General features: G+C 39.2%; 1 protein-coding gene across 1 annotated transcript; it reads right to left on the bottom strand.

Moving 5' to 3' along the window:
* Positions 1-2,590: 2,590 nt before the first annotated feature.
* Positions 2,591-9,986, bottom strand: LOC143569404 (uncharacterized). Its single transcript, XM_077055329.1, has 6 exons — positions 9,536-9,986; positions 8,269-9,389; positions 5,454-5,579; positions 4,457-4,761; positions 3,820-4,342; positions 2,591-2,710 (listed from the first exon to the last, which is right to left on the bottom strand). The coding sequence occupies exons 1-6, from the start codon at positions 9,984-9,986 to the stop codon at positions 2,591-2,593; spliced, it is 2,646 nt and encodes an 881-aa protein (XP_076911444.1).
* Between the last annotated feature and the right edge of the window lie 291 nt (positions 9,987-10,277).

Genomic DNA, 10,277 nt, shown 5'->3' with positions numbered 1-10,277 from the left:
GGTCGAGCATCAACCTTCAGTGCCCTCCATCTCTGTCCCTCGCTTTTCAACATATGGTACCTGTTACTTGCTCGGTACTCCCAACCAATCCCCAACTTTGTCACATCAAACGGCTTGTGATGTGTATCTAATAACCCTATAATAATGACCCTCACAACTAAGCTTTAATATTAAAACGAAAATCCTAAAACCACACACAACCGGCAAGTGTACCGATCGCAAGTAGTATAGACCTAGGAAGTCCGAGTATCGAACACGTGGACACGTAAGACGCTAACGATTACTAACCCTAGACAAGACCTACCTTTGAATAATATTTAATTGATTTTTGATTTTTAATTACTTAACTGAACTAACTAGACTGACTGACAAAACTTACCAAAAATAGAAAACATAACGGGGAACTAACTATGTTAACTTAGGGTGGAGAAAAACGTCTACCTAAGTCTGAATCAAATTGTAGGCCTAACAAGCTAATGGATTGAATGACTTCAAGACACCGGTCCCTAAAGATGACACGACTAAGGATCGCTCGAGCTCACTAGATCACCTCTCGGTCTCACTCAACAAGCCTAAACTACTCAAAATCGCCTAAAACGACCAAACCGGGAAACAATTGCTAACGTGTTCTAATGCTAGATCACCTCTCAGTCTCACCAACACTCGAACCTAATGGAAATGAATACTACACAACCAAGGATAGAGGAACAATTCAACTTAAACTAAAATAGATCAACTAGTCGCTCAAAACACCTAAACCTGACAAGAAACGAACTCGCTCTCGCGCAATCCTTATTCTAGCATGCAAAGGCAATGAGACAACTCTAACTTCCTATCACCTCTCGGTCTCAAAGAAGGTGTCTAACCGCTGTACTTAATCCGAATAATCACGCAACAAAACCCTACGGTGGTACCTACCGCAAACAAACCCTAAACACCAAGTCTAGAATCAAACAATGCATCGATCAATTAACACAAAACTAATCAACCAACACACGGGGTTTATGCAATCAATTACCAAAATTTCCATCCCTTAAACACAACCTATTTCATGTCTAAATCAAACTTTACAATAACAATTCAAGTCTATCAATTAAACAATCCATAAAACCTATCAAACACTAACAAGAATCATCATTCCTAGGTAGAACTAACAAGTTTAGCCGAACATATTTTTTGGACAGCAGCAAACACTTAACAAAATCATCCTTAAACTCATACCAATCATCATAATAATCATCCAATGATCAATACTAATCATAAACAATTCAATCTCTCAATCAAGTGCAAAACTAGTTAACAATTAAACAAGAGAATTAAAGTTATTGAACAATGTTATGAAAGAAAGGATATTGGGTGTTCCGGGCTGCTGTTTGCTGCTGTAAAATGATGGTAAACGATCACCGAGGCTTGTTCTTGTTTGTTCTTCCTTCCCTAGCCGCCAAGACACCAAGACCTAGCTTGCAAAAAACTTTTTTCTCTTTTTTTTCTTTTGCTCTAGTCCGATCACAGCTTAGCTGCTCCTTAGGGTTTTTTATTTTTTTTATATATTATATTATAATGTAAGATTTGGGCCTCTATGATGCATACGGGCCGGGCCTTGAGTTTTTACTTGAAAACGTATGCGTAAAAGGCTCGTAAACCACTCCAAAAGCTCGGTTTCTTCTTCCTTGTAACCCATAACCTACAATATGAATAAACTTACGTAAAACCTATCTAAAACAAGTTAAAACATATAAAATATAATATAATACATCGATAAAACGTACGGAAAATACGTGTGTTTTACAACACATCAGCTTGTGTTTCTTCCCAACTCCAATATCATTATCTCCAATAACACCAAACCACATCAACAACGCGGTAATCAACCGACAATGTGGAATAATCTTCCAACTCACATTATTCCGGCTTATCCAAATATTGTTAAGTACTAGATACCGAAACGAAACAAGTGGTCCTCCATGCATCAAAGAGTATAAAATCGGGACATCGGGGTACCGAACTTCTTGCACATCCCCTCTTCTTGGCATGACATTGTGTAAACAAATGATGAGCAACATCTTTAGCTCAATCTTCAAATTCTTCCTCAATAACTTCCCATCATAAGTGTCGGGTAAAAACAATGCTTCCAACATCATTCTCCATGTTGGATGTCGGTCGGGTTGATAATACAAATCATTCAAATCTGGAAACACATAGTTGCTTTGAGACTTACTGTCAAATCGTGCAATTTGCCTCATGTTTCAAATGACATAGTGACCTCAATGTTGTTAACAGTTCCAACAAGCTTCATCCCCGAGGGTTTCTTAAACGAAGGACATCTCAACGTTGCCATCCATTCTTCAATTTCATCAATGAAAACATACTTCTCATTTCTATCATAACACTTGAGGGCTGCTTCCCAACCCAATGCCTTAAATCGATAAAAAACATCAAACGGACCAAACTCATGCTCCGGGACCACTTTCTCACAAATAAATGCGTCGTACTTCTTTGTTAAAGTATTCATTTTCTCGTGAAATAACTCTGGTTTCCATCTCAAATCATGATCTGTTAGTGGTCCATGAGTCCAATCCGGTTTAACATACTACACATCTTCTTCCCGTTCTTGTTGTTGTTCTAACCTCCGCTTTTTTGCTTGTTCGACAACAAAAGTGCTAGATGAACCCGCAATCCCTTTTCCTTTATCCTTAGCAGAACGTCCCATCTAACAATGACAAACATTAACCAAGTTAGTATTCACTTCTATATACATTCCCACACTTGCTTGTTTCTACGGTTGTGAATATATAAAAGTCATAAACCATTTTTTTTACAAAATTTTGACAGCATTTCGTTTAAACATAGACATAATCCATCTTCAAGTTTTGTCAAACTTTAATTTTCCATACCATATTCACAACCACAACACAATTTCAAACTATCTCACATTCAACAAGCAAGTGTAAGCAATGTACAACATATAATCTTAACTAATGAGTTTTGTAGCAAACGAGTGAAGAGAAACATACCTTTAAGCCGAATTAAACCTTCTAATCACTCTAATCACTAATCACTTGTAAAAACCACTTGTTGTTCAAAATTTTCGAACCAAAAACGTCCAAAATCGAACCCAAAAAAGTTAAGATTGATGAAAACCAAGCAAAGAATGTGATTCCTTGCGAAAATCTAGTCAATTTAGACCCGAAAATCGTTGATTTTGGTTAAGATTTAAATAAGTTATGAATTGGGGATTAGGGTTTGATAGAGAGAGATGGATGGATGAAGATGATGAATGAAGGGGAAAAAGAAAAAAATTGGTTTTATGTGGATGAAAATTTTAGTATTTTATTAAAAAAAAATTTTATGTATATTGCAGCAGTACCTGCGTTGCCCATTCACAGTCCACCGTAAGCTACGGTGGCTACCGTAGCTTACGGTGGGTCCTTGGCGTAAGAAACCCAGCGTAAACAGAGAATGGCCACCGTAGAAATTTTCAAGTCCACCGTAGCTTATGGTGGGCACCGTAAGCTACGGTAGCACCTGATGCAAACATTTATATATATACATATATAGAAATCAATAATCAAACTAAAACTAACTAAAATTATTTACAAACCACTAAAAACTAAAAATTACCCTACCCCCATGAAAACTCGAGTTGTCCTCAACACGGTGAAGAGATTCCCAAGAATTCCCCACACTTGATTTGGACAACCTTGTAACAAGAAAGGTAATTTTTACGACCAAATTTGAACAAAAACTAAACTAAATTATACAACAAACCTGGACTGTTTAATTGGTTATTTCCTCAGGCGACCGCAACAGGTAGCCTACTTTGTCCACTTCACACATGTTGATATCCTTACCCTCCAAGTATAGTTTAAGTCGGTGTCTGTTCACAGTTTGTCTTGCTTGATTGTGCAAGTCTTCAATTTCCACATCACCAAACTTGCCCACTCTTGTTATAACATACGGGCCCATCCATTTACTTTTTAACTTTCCGGGAAAAAGCTTGAGCCGTGAAGTATATAACCAAACCTTTTGCCCTTCTTCAAAAAACCGCTTTCTCAACTTAGCATCATGAACCTTTTTCAACTTATCTTTGTATGCCGATGCACATTCATATGCTTCATCCCTTATCTCTTCCAATTCCGCCAACTTCGACTTTCTCAATCCACCAGCTTCGTTGTAATCCATGTTCACACTCTTAATAGCCCACAGTGCCCGGTGAGCCAACTCCATAGGTAAATGACATCCTTTCCCATAAACCAACCGGTAAGGAGTCGTTCCTATGGGCGTTTTATAAGCGGTTCGATACGCCCATAATGCATCATCCAACTTTACCGACCAATCCTTCCTATCAACCCGTACCGTCTTCATCAATATTTCTTTTATTTGTCGGTTGGACACTTCAACTTGTCCACTTGTTTGCGGGTAATACGGAGTCGCAATTCGATGATTCACATTATACCGCTTCAACAATATCCCGAAATTGAAATTCTTGAAATGCGTTCCACCATCACTTAAAATCACTCTCGGAATTCTAAATCTTGCAAAAATATTGGATTGAATAAACTTACATACCACGGTGTGATCATTAGTCCTTGTTGCTATGGCCTCAACCCACTTTGAAACATAATCCACCGCCACCAATTTGTATAAATACCCACAAGAATTTGGAAACGGGCCCATAAAGTCAATTCCCCATACGTCAAAAATGTCAACCACCAAAATGGGTTGCAAAGGCATTTCATCCCGTTTTGAAATTCCACTCATCTTTTGACAATTCGAACAATGGTGTGCATAGTCACTTGCATCTTTAAAGATTGTGGGCAAATAAAACCCACTTGTAAGAACTCGATAACCCGTCTTTTGCCCACTAAAATGACCACCACAAGCGGATGAATGAGCATGTGTCAAAATCTCTTGAACTTCTGATTCGGGAATACACCGTCGAATGATTTAATCGGCACCAATTTTGAACAAATCGAGCTCATCCCAAATATATTGCTTGACTTGGGAAAGAAATTGTTGTCTCCTTTTCTTGGCCCAATGTTTCGGCATCTCACCCGTGGCCAAATAGTTGACATAGTGGGCATACCACGGTGTAGTGGACCGGCTAACAACTGTTCATCCGGAAATCTCTCATTGATTTCATGTGAATCATCCCCACCTTCCAAAGGAATCCTCGATAAGTGGTCCACCACCACATTTTCTCACCCCTTCTTATCTCGGACCTCTAAATCGAACTCTTGTAACAATAAAACCCAGCGAATCAAACGGGGTTTTGCATCTTTCTTCTCCATGAGGTAACGAACCGCACTATGATCCGAATAAACCACAACCTTACTTCCCCATATGTATGACCGAAACTTATCCAAGGCGTACAGCACCGCAAGTAATTCTTTTTCAGTAGTGATGTAATTCAATTGTGCCTCGGATAATGTTTTGCTTGCATAGTAAATCACCACCGGCTTCTTATCAATTCTTTGACCCAAAACTGCTCCAATTGTGGTATCACTTGCATCACACATAATCTCAAACGGCTTCGTCCAATCCGGCGGTTGCAAAATCGGTGCTTGCACGAATTTTTCCTTCAAAACATCAAATGCTTGCAAACAATCATTAGTAAAATCAAATGCAACATCTTTTAGCAACAAATTGCATAAAGGTTTAGTAATCACACTAAAACCTTTAATAAACCGCCGGTAAAACCCGGCATGCCCCAAAAACGACCTTACCCCTTTTACATTTTCGGTGGTGGCAATGAAGAAATAACCTTAATTTTTGCTTTATCCACCTCCATTCCCCGACTTGAAACTACATGCCCCAACACAGTACCCTCTTGTTGTAAGGCCCCGTTCCCGGTAACCCTACTTTGGTGTTGGATTTACTCATAAAACACAGTTCTAAAATCAGAGTTGATTTAAACTTTCGCGGAATAATTTAAAACTTCAAACATCACATTACAAACATTCATTTTTGTCTTAACATACAAATTGTCTTTTCATAACATAACATAAAATAGTCATGACACTTCTTCATAGATGCCAGTTTCCTTAGCTCGTGCCATGTGTCCTTCCTCAAGCCAGCTGCCTCAACCTATTTGCCTGCGTGCATACTAAAAGTCAGCTACGTTGAGTGAGTTCTAGTTAATCAATTAACATACAATACATTCCTATCCTTACTCATACGCGTCCGAAGATACGTATTCATACCTTACTTTGCTATTACTTCTTTCACATATACTTTATATACATGCATACGTACTTACATACTTTCTTTCATAAAACCCTATGGTATACCATAAGCTATTCTATCTTAAACATCTCAGATATTATAAGGGTCTGGTCCCTAACATCTCAGATATTATAAGGGTCTGGTCCCTATCATCTCAGATATTATGAGGGTCTGGTCCCTATCATAAGCGCATACTTTACATGTCTTATGCATATAATATTTACATACACATTCATTCACATAACCATCCTATAACAATAACTTTCAATGCACGATCATACACGTATTATATACCTATCACTTAAGATAAGCCTTTTAACTGCCACATAGGAGTATGCACACAGCCCCGAAAACATAACAAGGAAATGGGGCTAGAACTCACCTGGAGCCGGTTTCTCTCGCCGTTAATGGTAATGCCCTTCCTTATATGTGCACGGCTAACTGTACAATACATTGCGCGTGTCAATTATCCATTACTACTACTTCCTACATCTAAGTTGATGAAACTCTCAACTAACGGGGGTCCGGGGGCAGCGCCCCTGGTAGCGGGGTCTAGGGGTGGCAGCCCCTGGCCGGGGTTGAGCTGCCAGGTCAGCTCGGAAAAATTTTATTTTTGTTAATAGGTCCTTTAACAAAAACGCATCAGAAAATGAATCAGTCACATTTTAATAACAACTTAAACAATTTTGCATGGGAGGAATTTCGCATAGAATTTCGCTTCGCATAACCTTTTTCGTTTCTCACGGCTGAGCGAAGCGAAATGCCTGTTTCGCTTCTCATGGCTAAGCGAAGCGAAATGCCTGTTTCGCTTCTCAAGTCTGAGCGAAGCGAAATACCTGTTTCGTTTCTCATGGTTGTTTCGCTTCTCATGGCTGAGCGAAGTGAAATACCTGTTTCGCTTCTCATGACTGAGCGAAGCGAAATGGTTCCTTTCTTCGTTTTTACCATTTTAAAGCCATTTTACTTCGTGGCTCTTCCTCAGGACCTGATTTTTACTCTTTCTCAACTTTCGACACATTCTGACCCCATGCACCTGATCCTGAACCCATATCTCTCATAGTCCAATCGCCACCTTTTTACCTTAAAGTGCACCCAAGAGATTATAACTTACCAAGTTTATATTTTTCTTACATTTCACAACCCGATCTACCATTATATCTGTTTGCATGCCGATTCTAACCATAAAACTTAACCATTTAAACCAAAACCTACCTTTTGCTTCAGGTTTGAGTTCAGATCCGGACAATATGTAGATCTGGACGTGATTCTTGCTATTTGATGATGTCTACACACGAGATTCTTCCTTCTCTCTCCTTTTTTTTACATGGATTTGGATCTGGAATGTAGAGAGAAAGTGTGTGTTCTTGAGTGTGTGTGTGGTGAAAGGTAACAAAATGGTGAAAGGGTGGAAGAGTTAGGCTTATATAGGAGGCCATGGGCCCCACAACCCACTCACAATTCCAAATCCAAATATTAACTAAACACTGAACACACGACTAACTTAACGACACACAGTTAATAACAAAACTTTCCGTCATTTATTTATTTAACAAAAGTTGGATGTTACACTTGTACCATGAAATGACTTTTCTCCCAACTTAAAACCAAATTAGTCTAGACACAATGTTTTAAAACTTTTTCCAATTCATCAAGACATCTTTCAAATGTTGACCCAAAAATAGAAAAGTCATCCATAAATACCTCAAGTGAATCCCCAACCATGTCCGAAAAAATACTCATCATACATCGTTGGAACGTGGCCGGGGCATAACACAATCCAAATGGCATTCGCCTAAAGGCAAAAGTGCCATATGGACATGTGAATGTGGTTTTGTGTTGGTCTTCAGGATGGATTGCAATTTGATTATATCCCGAGTACCCATCCAAAAAACAATAAAATTTTTGACCCGATAATTTTTCAATAAAGGGTAATGGAAAATGGTCTTTTGAGGTAGCCGCATTTAGCTTCCTATAATCAATGCACACTCGCCACCCGGTTACCGGTCGGGTGGCGATTTGTTCACCATTTTCATCTTTAATTACCTGGATGCCGGCTTTCTTTGGAACTACCTGTGTTGGACTTACCCATGCACTGTTTGAAATCGGATAAATTATTCCCGCATCCAACCATTTGATGACTTCCTTTTTCACCACTTCTCTCAAATTGGGGTTCAACCTCCTTTGTGCTTCCCGAGTAGGCCTTGCATCATCCGTGGTGATGATTTTGTGTATGACTATAGATGGACTAATACCCTTCAAATCGGCTATTGTCCACCCAATCGCCGCCTTGTGAGCCTTCAAAACTTCCAACAACCGCTCTTCTTGAGCCTCATTCAAGTTAGAGGCAATGATAACCGGCAACGTCTCACCTTCTCCCATGAACGCATACTTGAGATGACTTGGCAACTCTTTCAATTCTACCTTGGGAGGACAAATCAACGAGGGTTTAGTATCCGAATTGATTTCTGTTGGTAGACTCTCAACCTGATGAGTCCACGGTGGTCTTCCGTCTTGCAATGCCAATACCTCTTGTTTCTTTTCCTCTAACTCCAATTCACAAATGTGAACCTGTTCAGATTCATCACAAACACAAACATCCAGCATACCTTCCTCATACTCGTGTGGTACACACCCATCTATGATATATGCCATAAAACATTCTTCACTAGCCAATGAATTAGCAACATTAGTAAACACATTTAAACGCATTTTTCTATTTCCAAAGGCCATGTCAATTGTACCAAACCGGCAGTCAATAATAGCATGAGCAGTATTTAAAAATGGCCGACCCAATATAACATTTTGTTGTTGTGTTGGGTCAACCGACGAGTAATCCAGAACCAAAATGTCAACATGATAATAAAATTCCTCTACTTTAACTATAACGTCCCGCATGATCCCTCGAGGAAGTTTGTGAGACAAATCAACCAATACAACTGTGGTCTCCACTCGTTTAAGTGGACCAAAATTGTATTGGTCATACAAACCCCCCGGTAGGATACTCACACCCGCTCCAAGATCCAATAGTGCCCGTGACATTTGAAAGTCACCCACTTGAATATTAATCAAGGGCGCTCCTGGGTCTTGAAGCTTAGGTGGAAGAACACCTTTAAGAATTGCACTCACTCGTTCAGTTAAATCAACCCGTTTAGGAACCTTTTGTTCTGAGTACACAATTCTTTTAAAAATTTTGCATATGCGGGTACTTGTTTTATTGCCTCAAGTAAAGGAAGATTAACTTTAACCTGTTTAAATACCTCCCACATCTCCTCCTTTTGAGGACCCCTTTTTAAAATCCCGTTTTTCTTACCCGTGTCATTTAAAGCCGAAGGAAAGGGAATTGGAACCTCTCCCACTTCCTTGCTTTTATCATTTAAAAGTTCATTTTGGCCCGAACCTTTGTTTGAAAATGTGGATGATTTAGGAGGTTGAATGGGTGAAGCTTGTTCATCTTCACTTTCTACCCCCGTCACATCCTCTACCACACCTTCAACTAACTCCGGTGTGGTATTGATTTTAAACTCCTTACCACTTCTTAAAACACTTACTTGATTAATCGGCACATTGCGAGAAGTAGTGTGAGTAGGGTTCACCTTGGTGTCGCTCGGGAGTTGACCTTTGTTCTTCTTCAAGTTAGATACCTCGGTTGCAAGTTGGCCCATTTGAGTTGTCAATGACTGGATGGCTTTGTCACGAATTTCATCCTTTTGTATACGAGCTTCATCCAACTGATTCCTCTTTTGCATCTCCTGTTGCATCATCTTTAGTGTAACACCCCGACCAAAGGCGGATTATACATCGGGGCGCCACATATTGTTTCATTACCCGTGACACTATTGGGTGTCAATATTTAATAAATACATTCATTCGCGCACGCGCAAAGTAAACATAAGATAACATAAATCATCATAAATCAATATATTATAAATCATAATATTCGAACAGCAAAAACTTGTCTTGATACATTTTAATCTAGGTCAAAAATAAAGAAAACTTCCTACGTGTCCACAAGCTCCAAAACAGCTACTGCAAACCTGAACATGTGTTAAAAT

This window comes from Bidens hawaiensis, unplaced genomic scaffold, assembly GCF_021521415.1.
Source record: "Bidens hawaiensis isolate Kalapana, Puna unplaced genomic scaffold, B.hawaiensis_p1.1 tig00024469_1, whole genome shotgun sequence".
NCBI classification, from domain to species: Eukaryota; Viridiplantae; Streptophyta; class Magnoliopsida; order Asterales; family Asteraceae; genus Bidens; species Bidens hawaiensis.
Note: the sequence above shows the minus strand (reverse complement) of the source record. Positions and strands in the feature narration are given on the sequence as shown.